At 37.5% G+C, this 20,239-nt stretch overlaps 3 protein-coding genes across 3 annotated transcripts; 1 reads left to right on the top strand and 2 right to left on the bottom strand.

The window, feature by feature from the left end:
• Positions 1–117: 117 nt before the first annotated feature.
• On the bottom strand, positions 118–8,501 carry LOC113073629 (plasminogen-like). The gene is made up of 20 exons (XM_026246449.1): positions 8,383–8,501; positions 8,219–8,248; positions 7,820–7,946; positions 7,571–7,677; positions 6,628–6,742; positions 6,377–6,516; positions 6,014–6,134; positions 5,817–5,935; positions 5,569–5,731; positions 4,989–5,113; positions 3,648–3,804; positions 3,361–3,548; positions 3,120–3,268; positions 2,947–3,040; positions 2,706–2,820; positions 2,539–2,613; positions 2,103–2,243; positions 1,037–1,143; positions 771–916; positions 118–414 (listed from the first exon to the last, which is right to left on the bottom strand). Exons 1-20 carry the CDS (start codon positions 8,429–8,431, stop codon positions 253–255), a joined length of 2,430 nt encoding a protein of 809 aa, XP_026102234.1. The 5' UTR covers positions 8,432–8,501; the 3' UTR covers positions 118–252.
• A 2,854-nt stretch (positions 8,502–11,355) lies between these two features.
• LOC113073628 (12-(S)-hydroxy-5,8,10,14-eicosatetraenoic acid receptor-like) lies at positions 11,356–13,144 on the bottom strand. Its single transcript, XM_026246448.1, has 2 exons — positions 12,049–13,144; positions 11,356–11,681 (listed from the first exon to the last, which is right to left on the bottom strand). Exon 1 carries the CDS (start codon positions 13,016–13,018, stop codon positions 12,059–12,061), a length of 960 nt encoding a protein of 319 aa, XP_026102233.1. The 5' UTR covers positions 13,019–13,144; the 3' UTR covers positions 11,356–11,681; positions 12,049–12,058.
• Positions 13,145–14,705: 1,561 nt separating this feature from the next.
• Positions 14,706–19,982, top strand: LOC113073626 (centromere protein J). The gene is made up of 11 exons (XM_026246446.1): positions 14,706–15,490; positions 15,665–15,749; positions 16,132–16,332; positions 16,531–16,626; positions 17,263–17,323; positions 17,430–17,503; positions 17,702–17,803; positions 17,886–18,023; positions 18,366–18,450; positions 18,609–18,729; positions 18,805–19,982. Exons 1-11 carry the CDS (start codon positions 14,706–14,708, stop codon positions 18,992–18,994), a joined length of 1,938 nt encoding a protein of 645 aa, XP_026102231.1. The 3' UTR covers positions 18,995–19,982.
• The last annotated feature ends 257 nt before the right edge of the window (positions 19,983–20,239 follow it).

Here is a 20,239-nt window from a genome sequence, read left to right as displayed (position 1 = left end):
AACATTTGTTTGGGATTTCTGACTTCATTTCTGGGTCTTTGGAGAACTTTGTAATAAAATATGATCTTTTGGAGCATATCCAGCATGTGCATATAACTGTACACACTGAGGGTGGGCTGAACTTCTGAACAGTGTGTGTTACTTTACTTTAGAACAGCTCATGAATTAATAACATATTTTCATTATTACATTCTTGGTTGTACACTTAAATTCCACACATCCATTTGAAGGGAAGTTTTGACTCTTCCATTCTCAGTTTTCTCTCATGCTGCGTTCTATCCAGTTGATAAACTTGGAGACGCGGGTGTACACTCCTGGTTTCATGGCCTTGGCACAGCCAAGACCCCATGATGTCACTCCCTGAAGGATGAAGGTGTTCTGTGAGTAGCAGACGAGAGGCCCACCGCTGTCACCCTAAATGAGTGTGAAGAACAGGTCACAATTTAAGTTGCTATTCACCGAAAATCTGTCACTCTGATCTAAATCTCATTCGGATGGATCTATTGTCTAGTACCGAATAAAGTGAAGTTTGTTGAAATACATTGTGGGATTGTTGTATCAGTGAGAAACATATCGCAATCCTTCCTTAAAATTTGGCCCAAGTGAGGCACTTAATAAGGCTTCATATGTTTGCATTCATGATTATGCCTAAAAATGCTGTCTAGGTAGGCAGCTCACTAGGGTTTGGAATTGAGCAAATAAAGTAATTGAATCTAGAAGAACCTAAAGTCATTTTTTTTCTAATGTGACTGTAGTCCACACTCCCTTACCTCACAACTGTCTGTTCCACCATCAATGTTTCCTGCACACAGCTGATGATCCTTCACAAGGCCGTTCAAATACGATGGACCGTTGCAGACTTTATTCTCAATTACAGGGAAGCCAGTTTCTTTTAGGAAACCCTCTCCACCAGTTTCTAGGAAACAGACAGGCTTGAAGCTATGAAATCTTTTATTTATTTTTATATACAGGTCAAAATTGGTTTTAAACAGATAAAGAATCCATCTGGCTATATGTACTTATTGAAGTGACGTACCTTCTGTCTCCCCCCAGCCTGTTACATAACATTCAGTATCGCTTGGTACAATGTAGTCCTTTTCTGGTAGGCAAGCAGGCAATACCTTATCGTTTATTAATGCAGGCCTAAAATCGGATACAATCATGAGTATATCATAAGACATAATGTCATAATGTCATTATAAATAAAATTAGGTTATTATATATTAGACTAGGGTACAATTTCAAAAGCCAGATCTGCATTTAATTTAACACACAGTAGCAAAGTCAAATAATTCTTAAAGTAGTGTAGTGTATAATGTAGCTGTATGTGAAACCCCGCCCACAAACACTGCAGCTTGTTTGTGTGGTTAACATCATTTCGAGAAGACGCTGTGGCCTATGCCTTGAACGTATGGCCTATGCTGTGAAAGTAAATTAGTTTTATTTACACTTTAGAATGATGAGGCTGCATTACATTTTTTCCACTGTACCACAGCAGTACAACCCCATTCTTTTTTTTTGTATTCCCATTATTTTATTGATTATCTCGTCTCGGGGAGTTTAATGCAGAATTCACAAAGCGCTTGTTCTTGAAACATGGCTCTGTACACAGTTTATTTGGGCCGGTGTTCCACTGAATCACATTACATGTATTTTCTATCAATCGTTTAATATATGGAACTATGGAAATGGGTGTATCATTTCCGACATGCGCTGTATGCGGTAGACCAATCACAACAGACTGGGCCATCTGACCAATCACAGCAGAGTAGGCTTACAGAAAAGATTTAGAGAGACTAATTTTATAACTGCTTTGAATGAATTATTTCAGAAGTGTGTACATTTTTCACTACTAGTGTCACCAGTTGGAATTGCAAAGATAGTGGCTATTTTTAATCAGGATTCCTGATCACTCTCCATCTGCCATTGGTCAAACAAACAGAAAGTCCCACCAAAAACTCATACCAATAATTGAGTCATTATTGGGGAATTAACTGTTGTATTTAAATTTCTAAATCTAAGTCTGCAACACAGTGTGTTATTTTATTTGCAATGGCAATGCAACAGTTACAGACATGAACGGTGGACAACAGAAGACTAACCTGTCCAATTTAAGAAGAGCGATGTCAGTTCCGGGTGGTCCCTTAATAATTTTAGAAACGTCTCGCTCCTGTTTTGATAATTCAGTCGCACGTTCTGTGTGGATTCCAAGCAAGATCTTGTAGGCTGATGGACTCTCAGACCTGCATAATGGTAGATTCACATTTAGCTGTATGAACCCATTAAGAGTTGGTTTTTACTCCATGTCTGTTTGGGGCTCAAAGGTCATCTATATGCTTTTACAGTGCATGGTTTTCAACTCCAGTTCAGAGATCCATAGAGAAACAAAGTGTACTGTACGGGGTTGTGTATTCCCAGAAGCAAAGTGAGAACCACTGCACGTTTGTACTCCTATACTGACAAAATTCCCTTTTGCATCATATAAACCCTTTATTTGCCTTTTTGTGCTTTCAAACAATAAAGAAAACAGTCACTTACCTCTCTAGGCAGTGAGCTGCAGTTAGGACCCACTGGGCATCAATTAGTGTTCCACCACAGAAATGAATTTTGCCTCTGGTATGACAGAAAATAATGGTTGATAAATATAATTCATTTTTTGCCTGTTAATGAGCACAGAGGTAAAGAAAGCTAACTTATTTGTTTACCTGGTCCTAAGACTGATCTGCCAAGGCCACGAATGTGCTTGGGAAATACATCCCCCAACAATCCTCCCGAAGCATCGCTTGGGTTTTATTGCAGGTTTTCCACATTTCAGGCCATCTGGTTATAAAATAATTTTGTATTTAAAAGTTTGTATTTAAGCCCCAGTAACAGCAATTAGCATTCAATAATTTCCCTTGCAGTTGGAGTCAAAACTTTGCAAAGAGGAATATTAAGAATTGTTACCACAGTCTGGGATCTGACAGTAATCCCACTTCTTAAATAGATCTGTTGTATAGCACCAAGGTCCATTCACATCATTGTCAGGGTTTCTGCATTGCTAACAAGTAACCAAGTAAAAACTATTAAAATGTCAGTTATTTCCCTCAAGAATGCTAAAAATATAGACATAGACCTACATTGGACTCTAGACCCTTGTCTGGATGTGTTTCAGGGTTAAAACTGGAATGCTGATGGGGGGTCATAGAACTCCATGCTTGGCAGGTCACCCCCATTATAGTAGTGGATGTGGGACCCCGGTAAGTTGCTCCGTTGCCAACCTTACAATCTTGCAAAAATAAATAAACAACCCATATCATTAGGCAATACTATGGTACTCTTGACATTTGATAAAATGTAATAGATTGAAGGTGGATAAACCTGTTTCCTGAGAAATGGATGGAGAAGCTGCAGGCTCTATTGAATTGGTAGGGGGTTCTTGTGTGCCTGCTTGCTTGCTGTCACACCGCTCAATGTTGCAGTATTCCCACCGAACTGTGGGATCTGTGGTGTAACACCAAGGGGCTCTGTCACCATCTGGATTCCTGCACAGGTTCCTCCTCAGATCTCTGCATGATGGGTGAAACCATGACAGCAGCCAGAGGTGAAATGAGTTGAACCAAAGGCTGCCACAGTTCATTTTGATGCATTTGGGTGTAGTGTCTTACGCTGCAGGGAATTTCTGAGGTGTTTTGGAATGTGTATGAGGTACCATGGATGTCCAGAACTGGCATTTCTTTCCACTGACAGTCTCTGACATGTTACCGCGGTAGGATCTTCCATCACCTTCATAACATTCCTCACCTACAGGGATCACTGGCTCCCCTGCAAGTCACATATTTATGTAATACACAGCTCTTTTAACTGTTCTTAAAGGGGTCATCTGACGTTTCTAAAAAGAACATTTTGTTTTTGTATTTAGTGAAATGCAAGGTGTTTATGCGGTTTAAGGTTAAAACTACAAATTATTTTCCACAAAATGTAAATTTTTGTTGCTCCTCTATGTCCTGCCTTTCTGAAACGCGTACATTTTTACAAAGCTCATCAGTCTTAAAAGCAAGGTGTGCTCTGATTAACCAACTATCCAGTGCGTTGTGATAGGCCAAATAAGCGTGTGACGGAAATGTTACGCCCCTTGCTATACTGTGACGCCTTGTCCCAGTGCGATTAGACAAAAACAATCAAACCCATTACAAACGAGGCATTATAATGACTTATACTGTCTTTTTACGTGTTGTGTTGCATCACGCCACATTAACATAAAACCCTGTCTGCATTGTGATCAGAGAAACGACATACAAGCGCTACTCTACGCTGCTTAAAACTTGCATTTGAATCATCAGTTGCAAATTCTTTAAATATGAAAACAAAGTTACAGGCGATGAGTAAGAAGCGGACTGTCCAACTTTGCAGACTGTCCTTGCAAAGTTGGAATTGCCCCACTTTAAAGATACAGCCTTTGTGCACAGACAACATGTAGGCTACTCTCCCTGTTTCAGGGATCCTCTGTAAAATGCTCGGCACACATCTGAATATTTGGGTTGAACTGTTCTGGAACAGTGTTGTAAAAACACTGATTTCTAGTTGTGTCCTCTTTTGGAAGGCCAAACAAAGTAGCTTTGCTAGTCTCAATGACATGGCGGCAGCGGCAGCGGCAGCAACAATACTACAGCGAGAATCAAAGTTAAGCCTTCTTTCTTTGCGTAAACATTTGGGCGGTGTTTTGCAAATCTTCCCACACAGTGGCGTAGACGTAGGGGGGGATGTTTAAACGATGTTTTACGAGGGTGCAGACAAGTCTAAACTTTTATAAAGAATATCTCTTTGGGTTTGAGACTTTAGTCTTTGCAACTTTAGGGATCTTATCTATGCACAAACAGCTTGTAACACCCCAAAGAGAAAGGAAAACTTGAAAATGCATCATATGACCTCTTTAAGTAAATAAAGAAAGGACATCAAAATGTACAATTAATGAGATATGGATTTGTAATGGCTCCTTCAACACAGACCAGGTCTACGCTGATCTCCACAACTAGGTACACTGCAGTACTCCCAGCGGGTCTCAGGATCTGTGGTGTGACACCATGGACTTCTTTCTTTATCAGGGTTTCTGCAGTAGTTCTTATCAAGACCTCTGAGATGGAAACAAATTTCAGTTGCATTCTCTGTGCAGTCAGTATTGTGTTTGGCATACTGGAGCAAGTAAAATCTGTTTCTCTTGGGTACTTCAACTATCAAACCCTGCTCCTGGAGGGTCCTGTCTCACAGAGATAAGCTCAAACGCACTTGCCTGGAAGTTGCTAGTAATTCTTAAGACTTAAAATGCGGTGAGAGCTAAACTCTGCATGACAGTGGTCCTCCAGGAGCAGAAATGGACACCTGTTCTAGTTCAAGTGTGCAATAATGCTCCTGGAGAGCCTTGTCCTGCAGAGTTCAGTTCGAACCCTGTTCAAAAACACCTGCTTGTTATTGTGATTATCTTGATTAGTTACTCTGCACAAAGGTAGCCCTCCATGGGAAGAGTCTTAACCTCCAAAACAAATGAACCCCCCCAAATTTGTCCCTCAAAACCATCATGTTGATGCTTACTTGCATGGGTAGTTCTCTGGGGTTTTAGAATGCTTGTGGGGGCTTTGAGATGACCATTCCTGGCAAGTTTTTCCCGAGACTGTCACCGCAATGGTGCCCCTGTAGGAGCTACCTTCTCCAGTTGCACAGGTAAGCTCCGGTGCAATCGTGGGTGGTTCCGTCGCTACAAGAAAACAATGACCAGTAAATGAGGAACTAATCATTTGACACACAACTTTGTGTTTCAGGTTGATAAGAACATTGCTTACTGCATTGAGGAATGGAGCAAGACTCCCAGCGTTTAGACGGACTAGTGGTAAAGCACCAGGGCTTGGACGCTCCATCGGGGTTCCTGCAATAGTTCTCTTCCAAAAACTTATCAGGAAGGCTACAAATAACAGACCACAGTCAAAATATGCACAAAATAGACCATGTCCCATTTGTGCTATAAAAGATAACGTCTCACACTGAAGGGATGAAATCATGGTTGTGGGGTTTTTGAGAGTCCCAGCGTTGGCAGGTAAATCCACTCGCAGTGGTGGAGATCTTGCCTCTATAGTCTTCACCACTGCACTGCATACATTCCTCTGCAGATATTCAAGAGTACATTCAGGGGGCAAATTCTAAACTGTGTTTTTGCACCCTTGTGCATCCTTTAAAAATTTGAAATACTGTAAATTTAGTGTAAAGATGTTCACATGATATAGTTGTATACAGGAAAAAGTGGCAGTGACACAAGTAATGCCCTGTGGGAGAATAACTTCTGCATGAGATTCGCCCATCAGTTTGATATCTGACCACTATTACGCAGTTTCTTCACTAAAAGTACCTGTGCAGTCTTGGATATCGCAGTGCTCCCATCGTTTCTCTTGATCTGTGGTGTAGCACCAGGGACCCCCTTTATCTCCTTCTGGGTTTCGACAAAAGTTGAACTCCAAGTCAGCTTTTGGATGTGTCTTTGGAGTAATGCTGTAGAAAGTTGTGGTTAATTAGCTGATCACTGTAGTTTTTGTATTTCCTATAGCCATTTTTTTTTCTTTTGCAGCATCATGAATGAAAAAGTCAAATTAAAACATATACTTAGGCACATGGGGGAATTTTTCCTCCCATTGCTGACATGTTTTTCCTGATTTTGTCATGGATCTTGTCCCTCTGTAGTCCGTGCCAATGCCATTCACACATTCCAGTAAGTACTCTGTAAGAAGGAATTCAATGCAATCATTACAACATACTGTACTTAAAAAACACATTACTGTACATTCTTATTACCCATTAAATGGTTTGTTGTATGACACAATAATGAATCTCATGTCTTTTCTGACAGCAGGAAAAGATGCTAATTGCTAACACTAAGGTTTGACCACTGAAGTGTATTTAAAGATGGCAAAAATGCTTCCCATATCTCTTGATGCCAGTGTCAAAGGCTGTAAAGCGAAACAAACTCAGTATTTTGGCCCAGTGTTTTTTCTTCCATGTGATAGCCTAGCGCTAACATTATAAATCACACTTCTGCTGTTTATGGATTCAAAAAAGTATCTATTTTTGTTTTCTATGTTGTATGGTCCAACACAGTATCAACAAATATTTTTTATGATTTTTTATGTAATTTTGGTTCTGTGTTGGATCACAACATGAATTTAAACTGTAAAATCTTGGTCCTGAAGCACCAGCTGAGAACAACTGACCTTCAGAAAACTTAAGACAACATCTATCAGTCATATTTCGAACCACCCAAAATTAAAAAACAAATTCATTTGCATTTAGCAAAAGAAAGCACCTCCTCATTGGACTGTAAACAAAGTAAAGATTATCTAAAAATCTACTGCCACGGACCAAACTACCCTTTGATAAATGTAGATTATATATTAACTCAGGTAGACTTTTGAAAAAGCATAGCCAGCTACTTATAATTCATAGTGTATTAAAAGGTAATATGAAAGATAGTAATGCATGCTGAAATTATTTTATTGGGGTCCATCAAATCTGTAAAGTAATAAAAAAAGACAGAGCTATTAAATCTTACCCTTTTTCTCATAGAGAGCAGCACTCATTCTTCGCAGTATCTGATCAGTTTTTGAGTTTGCGGGTAATGTTACACAATCCTGGTCTTTTTCAAGGTACAAAAAGGACCTGCATAGCACATATAAAGACCCATATATTTTACAATTCTAGATTAGAATAAGGCATCACTTATCACTTATTAACATCAGATCAGTCTACGCTAGTACAGCACAATATTTTTTGAGAGTTTAGGTTATGGCCTGACTTGCACCTGCATGTAAAGGAAGTTTCTTTGTTACACTTGACGGCACAATCCTCCTCTGTTTTCACAGTGTATTGATTTTTAGGCAGTTTTACTATCCAGGCCCCATCAGTTTTAATGTATGCTCCCAGAACATCTGTAGAATGTAAAAAAGGGTGGAAAAAAGGCTAAGTTGATTTATCAATGTTGATAAAGTAAGATGCATAGTTTCTGTGAACTGTGCTACTGTATTCTCAGACTCGATGAAACAAGGTCAAAGCGCCCTAAACTAGAGCCCATGTAAGCTCCTACCAAACTGAATTACAGAATATTTCTAAAATGCAAAGATCCTTAAACTTGATAAGCAGTACTCTTTGTTTGAAAGCATGAACTGAATCTGCTTTATTGCAGATGACTAGATTTTCTTACCTGTGTTTTGGCTGTGGCACCTGAGGAAACCTGAAGGTAACATGATCATATACAGATTAATAATACTATTTGTCATAGGTTTTAGTCGGTTTATTATGTAGGCCTATAGCATAGAAGAAATAGCCTCATATTTAAGTTCTATGAATTAATATATGTTGGCTTACCTGTAAAAAGGACGAGACAAAGTAAAATAACTTCTTTATGAACCTCCATGTCGGAGCATTGACAGGCAGGCACTTTGAGAGGATTTTAGTTTTTTAAGCATGTCAGTAAAACAAACATCATAAGGCCGTTACTCATCCATCAATCATTGTCCAAACAAGGACATAGACCAGGTCAAGATGTGTTTGTTTGCATGATTTATCAGAGCTGGACTTTTTATTTGGTTAACATTAGAGGTTTTACTTTGCACTGAAAAACAATGAGATATAGTGAAAAAGGACAGGCAGATAAAGTCATTAATTATAAACCAACTGATTACAGAAACTGCTGTTTCTTGAGGCCCAGAAAATTAATATTATTTTCATTTAAAATAATACAATTAATTACATAACATATCAATTCAGTCAAGTATATTCTCATCAGTGTCACAAACCAACAAGTTAATTATCAACTGAGAAGACAGGAGCCGTCTTAAAGCTGCAGTCGGTAACTTTTGATGCTCCAGCGGTTAATAAACAGAACTGCTTGTGTTTTGCGGAAGAACATCGTAGCCGGAACTACTTCTCTCTGTTTATGTCTATGAAGAATCACAAAGGTACTGGGTTACTCCGCCGCGGTACCCCCGAGGCAATCTAAAATAGTCCGAATATAAACACTTATCATAGGTGCACCCTAGTGATTCAGGACAAGCTAAAAACACGGTTTGGAAAATGGATTCATGGTGTACTCGCTTATGATATACATTTTTCTATCCTTTTGAACACAAACAAAGTTACGGACCGCAGCTCTGATTGGTTTGTTTTTTACCGGGAGTGGTTGAATTTCTGCAAATGGCAATAGGACCACTGGGAGGAGCCAGAGGAGCTTGATTTTTTCACAGATTATCTATCTCATATTCTACTGTCAGGACATAATGACAGGTTTAACAAATATGTAAAAAAATATATTTTTACAAAAGTTACCTACTGCAGCTTTAAACAGAACAGCTCAGTTTTGCAGTTGTACTGCAGTTTAACTGAAGGGAAAATGGTGGGAATGATAGCAAAATAAGCCAATAGTGCAATAAGGAAGAAAAAAATGCAGTCTCATAAAAATGCACTAGTTGAGCTTGTTTTCCCCACTCTACCTCTATTCAGCAAAACTATAGAGAGCAATCAAGGTTTGGCTTTTTAATCTGGTATCAACGTCCACTGTTTACAGTTACTATAACTACTGCAGATGAAGCTGTTAGCTGTGCGGTGTCTACGCATGTGGACACATTGATCAAGGTAAACTGTAGTTTTGTTGACTTTAAATTGCACAGATTAGGTTGCATTATAAATTTTGTTATTTGTTTTCATTTTTGTGAAGTTGCATTTAGTTGTTCAAGGCTGTGACATCATAAGATTTGTTAGGATTATATTGATTTCAGTTTGATTTATTTGTCCCTAACTAATGCTCTAATGATAACTGATACTGATTTCATAACAATCAAACAAAAACCTCTTCCTCCTAAGTTCTAGTCAAACTTGAGGGCAATGTCTGCAGAAATACCCCGAAACCGAACTGTGGTAGAAACCAGTTTGAGTCCGAAGACAGACTATTTCGGGACCCTTCAATCTGTCTGCTCTGTTGTCCAGCATCATGAGGGAAACCAGCCGAGCCGTCAGCTGCCTCAGATGAGTGAATCTGAGCCCGGTTTCTCATCTCAGTCTGTGAATCAAGAGACGTTTGAGGAACAGCAGAGATCTGAAATGGGCAGAGCTGCCTGCCAACCTGCCCAACATATAATGTCTCAAAGATCCCATCAGGAGGTTAGTCTCAAGACTTCGCTGCTGCTTTTTTATGCATTTATTGTTTGTTAGTCAGTGAGCATGATTGATGCTGAATGTGTCCTTTAGCATCATCAGTAAATAATGTATGTTAGAGTATGTATGTGGCTAGTGGCTACATAGCTATAAATGTATGTTGGCTACAATAGCAATAAATGTCAGATGACATGAAAGTTTGGTCAAAAGTGGATCATAAATGTGAAGATGTTGGAGTAGTTGGAAATGTCAAAATCAAACCTTCACCTGCTGTTTTATGTTCATCTGCTTTTCCCATTTGCTCTTTTTACATTTACTATAACACTTTATTTTATTGACTATAACTATTTATATATTTATTACAATATATACTGATTAAATTTAACATTCACTTCAACTGTATCAGATGACTGGATGCTTTCAGCTTATACTTTACAGTACAGTTAAAAATCTAACAGAAAAAAATATAAAAAAGGTCTACACCGATACAAATCCCTTAAGAAATGGATGTATTATACTAAAAGTGTAGTTATGTAGATTACCATGTGTATAACAAACCTTTTTTTTTAACTACAAATATCATGGTTAATGTGGTTGATGTAGCAAATCTGATTAATGTGTTGTCATGCTAATATAGACACAACTTATAAAGTATACATCTTATCATTTTATTTTATCTCAATAAAGATTTTTGATTTTCTGTTTCTGAACAGAATCCAGGCCAAAATGAGACAATTTTCCTTCAGCTTCAGGTGAAGCAGTTGGAGAGGGTTTTACAGGAACAGAACGCATTGCTCTCTCTTATCAGTCCAGGTACGTTTGGAGAAACTCTTAATTAAAGGTAAAATTGTTTATTATGTTTCTGTAGAGAAAATCATCATTCTTTAGGTTTTCAATTCTAAATGCACCACTCTTTTTCTTCATTACAGAAATTAACTTTTTTCTTTCAGGACAGATATTATCTCCCACATTCTTAGCCCACTGGCAAGTCCAGACACCTCCGAGCTTTTCAGATGCTATTCCCCGAAAACCTGCTGGTTTAGATGCCTTCGCGGAAAGCTCAACCAAAGCCTCATGCTCTGTTGAGATTGAGAATGAGTCAGAGGCTCTGGCAACTAGTAACACCAATGGTAGGAATCAAGAAGTCTTTATCTTTATAGTCTTTAGACAAATTTACAAATACAACAGTGAGGAAATAAAATTTAATTTCACATATATCACATATCAGTAAACAAATCATACATGCAAAAATTATAAGATGCAATTAAAACATGAAATCTTGCACATTTCATTCTCTGTGCCTGACAGAGAAATTAATTCATGCATTTCTAGTTTCCAGTATACAAATCGTTAATCACATTTACAAATGTAAATCACTTCTGTCAGAAAGTCCAATATAGGTTAGACACGTAAACAGGAGGTGAATTCAAAAATTAGATGACATGCTTCAGTGTGACATTGCTACTTCATCTAAAACTATTGTTTAAAAGCATATGGCTAATTCTTATGTCATTAGCTCTCATGACCTTATATCATTTTATTTATTGTTAAAGGGGTCATGCGCTGAATTCATAATGACTGCATGGACTATTTACTGTCTGTCACACCACAGGGCTATTTAAAATGAACTAGGGAAGGCAGGAAACAAATGTGATTTAAAATGGTCTAAAATATACATCTCTGTAATTTATCCAATCCTATCAATTTTAAGCTAAAATCTAGACTTTGGTTTAAAAACTTTTTTTTTTTTTTAATAAATAAATCTGGTACGTGATACTGTACATGTCAACTACCCATATACTATTAAAAATGTATTGAAATGCAATTCTAAGCAACTGACTGAAATTCTCCCAACATCCTTTTCAAAGGATATATTTTTTTTTTACTTAGTTTAGTCATCTCCAGTATCTTCTGCACTTTCAGGTTGTACCTTCTCCAGTAGAAAGGGGAGATATATTGATATGTATAACTTCTTAAATTTACTGCTGCTCAGACAGTACAGGATTGGATCCAGCAGGCAGTTCAGATAAGACAGACAAATAAGCCCATCGTACAGTTTAACGACAGTATCTTTCTCTTCTGGCAACACGTGCCCAGTTTTATATAGCTGCACTGCTCTTGTTATGGCATAAGGCAAGAAGCAGACCGCAAAGACGAAAACCACCGAAGTGACGAGGAACATCGCTCTCCGGAGCTTAGTCTTGTCACCCACTGACTTCTGTTTGAGTCTTCTGATAATCCGTATTGAGCAATACACAAGAACAAAAAAGGGTATGAAAATCTGAGTAAAAAACACAATTTCTCTCAGTAGAACAATGGTGGTGAGTTCCTCATCTTTTTCACTGATGTTGCATCTGATAAAACTTTGCAACATGGCTGGAATGGTCAAGATTCCAAGCAACACCCAGATGAATACAGAAATCTGAGGCGACATTCTCAAAATCCTCAGGACTCTACTTTTCCCAGGATGGACCACGCTATAATATCGATAAATGGAGATGACCGTCAGGAAGGCGATGCTGGCTCCTCGGTTGAGAAACTGTAGAAAGAGCTGTACTTTGCACACTACCTTGTGTTCACTGCATTGCTGAAAGTTATAAGCCTTTACGGGCAATCCAATCAGCAACAAAATATCAGCCAGGACCAGATTGAACAAGAAAATGTCAATGGTCTTAGATTTCCAGAACTTGAGCTTGAAGATGAAGAGGTGGATAACTGTAACATTCAGCAGAAGACCCAAGATCAACTCCAGCACTACCACAGAAGAGTAGAAAATATACAGCGCTCGGTTATGGTCGATGTTTTTCTGACAGATTTTGTCTGTGTCGTTGTCCAAGCTTGAGGTGTCCATATTCCCCAATTTTGATCCAAAATTATTCCTTATGTAAGTAGACAACACAACTGTGAACGTCTGTTCTACCAAAGCAGAGCATTTAAACGCTGCTCGGACTTAAAGGCAAAGCACCTCCTCTGCTGGAGCTTTCAAGTCTCTACTTGTTGAGAGGTTACAGTAAAAGCCTGATCTCACGAACTGCCGTGATAAAGACAAGAAAGGGCTGTCATCAAAGACAACTAATGTTTATATGTAAATCTTTTATAGAGCAATCAGTGAGCGTCACTGATAAGATCAAGTGTCAGGAAGGCTGACTCAATGGACAAAGCTAATGCACACTTTTAAAAAAGTAGCTAAAGACATAGTCTTATGTATTTACAAATATCGTTTCTCATAAGAACAGAGTATATTGTAGAAGTACAAGAGTAGGGTGTGTTGACTTCACTGTGCAAGTTATAACATGTGTATATGAAAAGATTTGACGGTTTTTGATCTTCTGTCTGAAACACCTTAGTTTGTATAGTAGGACTATTTAGTGGCTTGTCCAAACAGATCTGAGTCGACAGGGGTTTTGTGCAGAAAATTAGCTGAGGGGCAAGTATTGCCTTTCTAGCAAAAGGACATGACCTGTCCTGATATAGTTTTAGGACTATATCTTGCATAATGTTGGAAAAGCGTATTGCATAACATTTCATAACAACAGTTCAGGTTAGCTCAAATATGGTAGGTAATACTATTAAATGAGATTTCGGTTTGTATTGCAGATGTTGCACCATCAGCAGAGCTCAGACGCTTGTCTCCTATTAAAGAAGAGTCTTCAGAACCTACACAAGAAGACTGTCCTCATAGTCCTTTTGGATCGAGGCAAAGTTTCCCACCAAACCCAGAGGAAAGGTATTATATATTGCAAAAATATATTTATGAAAAAGATATATTGAGACTCTTGATGATGCATCTTGGAAGTTGTTGTCCTAGCCTTTACTGTATCTCTATCTATCTATCTATCTATCTATCTATCTATCTATCTATCTATCTATCTATCTATCTATATATATATATATATATATATATATATATATATATATATATATATATACACACACACACACACACACCGGTATATATTAAAATTCTGCTTCGTAATCACAAGAATGAATTACATTTTAAATTGTAAATATAATACACATATTTAAAAAATATATATATTAAAATATATTTTAAATATTAGCCTAAAACAGTAGGCTACCGTTTTACTGCATTTTGACCAAATAAATGCAGCTTCCATGAGCCTAAGAGACTTCTTTCAAAAATATGAATATCTTGCAGACCACAAATGTTTGAACAGTAGTGTAAACAAGATAAAAACGGTTTAATAAAAATTCTATATTTTAAACACAGGCCTATTAGACCAGGACTGAGAGAAGAGCAAAAAACATTTGAAGATTTTGTTGAAGAACATCTCAAAACAGACCTAGCTATTCTCCAACACCAGCATCAGGTATGAGCAGCATTCAGAAAGTAACTCACACAGTTAAAGTGTGTTCTAAACAATGTCCTCTCTATTTTACAGACTAATACACAAACCGGGGAAGCAGAGAAGAAGAATTTCCTTCGTAAAGGAGAAGGGGCATCCAGAATTTCAAAGGGTAAGGACTGCTCCCAAAGACTCCAGAGGAGACGCTCTGTTAGTCCACAAATGCTGAACATGAAGTTCAGGCAGCAGACGGTATGTCTCACTGAATTTCATCAGAAGGAGATGTCAAATAGGAGCAGTCCTGGACTAAAGGGTGTAGGAAACCTCAGAGACCAAAAATCGGGCCTGGAAAACTCTCAAAAGAAGACCGTTTTTCTACAAGAAGATTATTTATCATCAAACAACAAAGAGCAATTCAAAGCTTTGACTGCTGATGACAATGCAGTCTCACTTAAAAGTAAGCACAGTGTAGGAGTCGTGGGGAAAACCAATGGAAGCAAGTCAAGCGGATCTGCTCTGGCACAAAGTAGAAAAAGTGTTGGTTTTAAAAAAATTAATGACCACATTGTTAAAATTTCTGAGAAAAATCCTCTAGCTACAAACTACAGCCAGAGTAGATATACATCTAAAGAAGTCAGTCTAACTGACGAGGTGATGGAGTCACTGGCTCTTAGCGATTCCCGCGACAGCACTACCAGTGAGGACGGACCCAGCTCTCAGTCTCAGCGGCCGTTACTTCATTACCTCTCAAGGCACATAGACCACAAAGATCAGAGTTTGGATTTGTCAGACGGAGACTACGCTAGTGATGCCCCGAGTGAGACTCGATTCAATGAAGGACAGCGCACTTCTACTCCTACGTCCAGCTCCTCAAGCTTCAGCAGCGATTCTGAACTCAAGAGCTTACAGGGGTCTATGGCTAACTACTTCAAAAAACAGAAGAGAGGGGGACTGACAGTGACTTTAGACAACCTTCTGTTCCTGAATTCCTCACAAAGATGTTCCCAAAAGACAAGGTTAATCAAGAAGACACCACTCATGGCATGGCACTAGAGCAACCACGTACTCCAATCAGGTTTTGTAGAAAGATGATTTCATTGTTTTTTGTTTTGTTATTTTGGTATTTTGAAAAGAAACTAGCCCTCATGCTCAAGTATCTCTGTTTTTAACATATTCATGAATTTGATTAGGGAAGAGATGGGAGAGCGTGGTTTTAATGGTGAGAATGGCTGCAGACCTTTGCTCAGGCTTAAGAAAGAACTTCACGAACCTCAGGTAGAATCAACAACACATTTTAGACTGAATTCTTCTTCTTTTTCACATCACGCCTGCATAGTGTATAGAATCACCACTTTAAGGTTCCAAAAAGTTTATTTTCACAGCAATTCCATGCAAGAATGATTTTTGGAACTGTTTGCTGAACAGTTCTTAGAGTGAAGAACATTTGAATAATCTAAATAACTTTTTACACTTTAAAACACCTTTTGTGCAATGGTTATTAAATTCTGTCCACCTCATTCTTCCCACAGAAGCAGTTAATGAACCAGAAGAGAAAAAAAAACTTATATTTACTTATACTTATACTTACATCCAAGTACTTAAAATGGGGATTCACATCCAGAAAATACTTAATATATTTAAATCACTGTGCATACAGGAGCTGAGACAGCAGATCTCATCTCTGAAGCAGAAGTTGATGGTAAGGGAGTCTCACTGGTCACAGGCCCACAGTCTCCTCCAGAGCCGTGTTGAAGCGCTCACCCGAGAGAACCAGGAGCTTCAGACCAGGCTCAATCTGAACAAGAGATCGTACCAGAGTGCTGGCTCCTCAGCTCTTCAGGCTGGATCATACAACACTGTGAGAGCTCATTTAAAACACTAGATTTCCACTAAAATTATAGAAACATATTTTAAATGGAAATGTAATTAACAAATTTGAACATTACATTTTGCAGGTTTTGATCTTTACTCAAATACAGTGTTCAAATTTTTTTTTTGTATGTGATTTTAATCTGTTAAAACACTTTGTGGTTTTTAATACTGTGTTGTACTTCAGTTTGAGAAGAGAAGAGAGGAACCACAGAGGACTCATATAAGGAGCGCAACTCCTGCCTTTAACAAACCCTCCATCCATAGGACGCAACAGGACAATGTTAGTATGCTAACATCATTAAACTGCTTTTCGATCTGCAAAATATTTTTAGAGCTTTAAAGTAAATGTGTACTTTTTTATTTTAAGTTATTTGTTAGGTAAGGACCCATTCAACTAGTTGAGCTAAACTCATTTCCTGTAAACCCGTCGAGGTGTGTAATATGTTCTCGAGTGCCTTTAAGCTCGTCAGAAATAATTCATGGTGCCTCTCAAAGCCCAGTGTCAGATAATTGACTCGGTTCTTTATAATTAATTCATTCATGGGTAATGTATCTACCCATCTCCATTTCATACAGAGTAAGTGTTACATCCTGATTTTTATATTGTAATTGTTTGCCGTTTATAATTTATTAACACATAGAGCTATTCAATATAAATGGCGCATTTAGCCAGACCAGTGTATAGCATCACTTTCTTATTCAATCTTTTATTGACCCACTTAAGTAATTACTTAATCAGTACTTTTGTTGTAAACATGTTCTTGTTTTAAGCATAAACTTTTGTAAGATTTATTAAAAAAAAAAAATCCAGATATTTGTACTGGAAAACAGAACAGAAATACTGATACATTTTTGTGCAGTGATACCTTTTCATTTTATTGAAAGCCTCTTGTTTCTCTCCTCCTTGAATGGCCAGGCAAATAGACGTTCTGTTCCCAAAGCTAATAAGCTAACAGAATGCACAGACAACTCTTTGAGTAAGTATTTCCTCTCATGCTTCATCTCCTATAAACCAACATACAAGTTGTCATCACATATTAGATGTACAGTGTACAACTTGCCATGTCTTGTGTGTTATGCTAGTCCAAAAAGGAAAGGATCCTGCACTTTCTATTGACACTCCACTGAACAATGCCATGATTACACAAGGCGGAAAGGTATTTAAACTACTCTTAAGGGATAGTTCACCTGATGCAGTCAGCCAATATCAGAACACACAGAATTAGAACATAAAGTTGACAGTTGTACAGTGTTTTATTCCATTGCATCACTCATTATGACAGAATAGTCTGACCCAGTTTCTGTGATGAAATGTACAACGCATCATAGTTTCATAATGACACTTTTGTTTACAGGGAAGTTTGTTTTATCATCATACTGACTGCAATGATACTCAAATGGCATCGCAGGCCAAAAAAAACAACGTACGTGAGGAAACCTGCTATCCGGATGGAAGGGTAATGAAGGGGTTTTGTGATTTGAAATTTTATACTACACAAAGCTTGCATTACTTTTTCAAAATGCTCTACTTTTCATTAGGTAGAGCGTCTTTTTTGGAATGGATGTCGTGTGATCACATTCCGCAATGGAACGAAGAAAGAGATCGGTGTTGACAAGTCAGTCACTGTTACGTTCTTCAATGGCGATGTTAAACGCATGCTGGCTGACGGGACAGTGGTGTGTATCATGAGTGACTGAGGAAGTCTTGTCACGTCTGTTCCCAGTTACTGGTGTATTGCAACATATCAAAATTCTGTAATTACTTTATGGTTATCCACCAGAACACAAGAAACATGTTACTACAGGTCCAAGCCTTTGATTTTTGTCTCACAATTCTACAAGTGCGTCACACTGTTTTGTCTGTTCCTGCATTTGTATTCTTTAAATAAGTCTTTTTTATTTCATTTTATATTTTGGTTTTGGTTACAGTTTCTATATGACAAATACACAACCTGAGGGTTAAATTAACAATGAAACTCTTAAATTTCACAGTTAACAATTTGACCACTTTACATTTAGATTTACTACCATTGTGATGCTCAGACAACACACTCAACCTATCCATCTGGATTGGAGGTTGTACAGTTTCCAAACAACCAGAGAGGTCAGAAAAATAATGCGAAAGACACGCCAAGTTCTACATTAAACATAGATCATTATAGCATGTTACTTGCTTTCTTTGTAAAGCTTTCTTTGTAATTATTTGTGAAATTTACTTCTACAGAACGCTTCATTGTCTTTTTAAATGTTACTTTTTCCTAGAAAAACATCATCCTGATGGTACAAGGGAAATATCCTTCCCAGATGGCACAGTTAAGATTCTCCACTCTGATGGTCGAGATGAGAGCATTTTTCCAGATGGGACCGTTGTCAAGATATCACAGTAAGATTAATGTGTGCCTTTCCTGTTTGTTTCTTTTCTTCTTCTGATTTACTCCATTACTCACCATTTCCACAGACATGGGGAAAAGGTGGTGGAGTTTGCTAATGGGCAGAGAGAGATTCATACTTCACAGTACAAGCGAAGGATGTACCCGGATGGAACGGTTAAAACACTCTACACGAATGGGAGGCAAGAAACAAAGTTCTCATCTGGGAGAGTTCGCATTAAGAACAATGAAGGCATCATTATAATGGACAAAAAATGAACTTCTAAAAACCATTTTCATGTTATTTATTTATTGTTGTTTTTTTATTGACAGAATTTATAGTAACTATCGTTTAGCATCTTTCCCTTACCACATATTGAAAAAATACTTTTTTGGAGTTTCAGGTGCTGTTTTGCATTTTATTTATGGTGAGTACTATAGACAAAACTCTACTGAAGCCATAATCAGGAAGCATTAATGCAATTTGTTGAATATTCTTTATTATGATTTCAACTGGCTAAAATCATCTAAACCTTTTTTTTAACTAAAGATATCAATAAACTTTATGATAATCGGATGAACTAAGCCAGTTTATTTTTACATGTACTGACAGCAGGCGTCTTGTATTTCTAAGTTTCTCTCAGCATGAACACATTTGATACAGCATGCAGGTGTAGACTTGTTACCCTCTGAACTAGCGCTGACCTTGTATTACATTAAAACACTCTGGTTTCAGTAGAGGAACATTCCTGAAATAGTAAAGAAGAGCTGGTAACATTGTTAACTTTAACCCCACTGTAGGAACAGTTTGGGGACTGTAGGAACAGTTTATGTCATTTTTGGTCTTTATTTTCTTTACAATAAGCCATACATTATTATTGAATAATACATCAATTTAATCAAATATCGTCATGTTACTTTTCAATATTATAGAAATTGGCACTTAGAGAAGGTTTAAACCTGTGTCCATTTACTGTTGTTTTCAAAGGGAGGATTTTTAACCTTAGTTTCATTTCTAGGTTATGTATTTTTCCTGTTATGCCTTTAAAATACTTTTTTTTACGTTTATTAAAATGTTAAAATATGTGTCAGCTTATCTGTCTTGGTGCTATGTTTTGTGGTTGTAGATGTTTTTGTCTGACCTTAGTATATGAACATGAAATGAACATTACTATTCAAAAGTTTGGGGTCAGGATGTTTGTTTTTGTTTTTAAAGAAATTGATACTTTTAATAAACAAGCATGCATTAAATTGAATTAAAGTGACAATAAAGATATTTATAATGTTGCAAAAGGTTTCTGTTTCAAAATTTCTTTAGGATAAAAGGATCTCAAAGGATTAAAAAAAATCATATTTCCACAAAATATAGAAAAATATAGCAGCACAAAAACATTTAACAATAAGAGGAAATTATTCTGGAGCAACAAATCAGAATATTAGAATAATTTCTGAAAGATCATGTGACACTGAAGACTAAAGTCATGACTGCTGTACATTCAGCTTTACCATTACATGAATAAATTA

Source organism: Carassius auratus, unplaced genomic scaffold (assembly GCF_003368295.1).
Source record: "Carassius auratus strain Wakin unplaced genomic scaffold, ASM336829v1 scaf_tig00012603, whole genome shotgun sequence".
Classification (NCBI taxonomy): domain Eukaryota; kingdom Metazoa; phylum Chordata; class Actinopteri; order Cypriniformes; family Cyprinidae; genus Carassius; species Carassius auratus.
The sequence above is the reverse complement of the archived record's forward strand: the minus strand, read 5'-3'. Positions and strand labels throughout refer to the sequence as shown.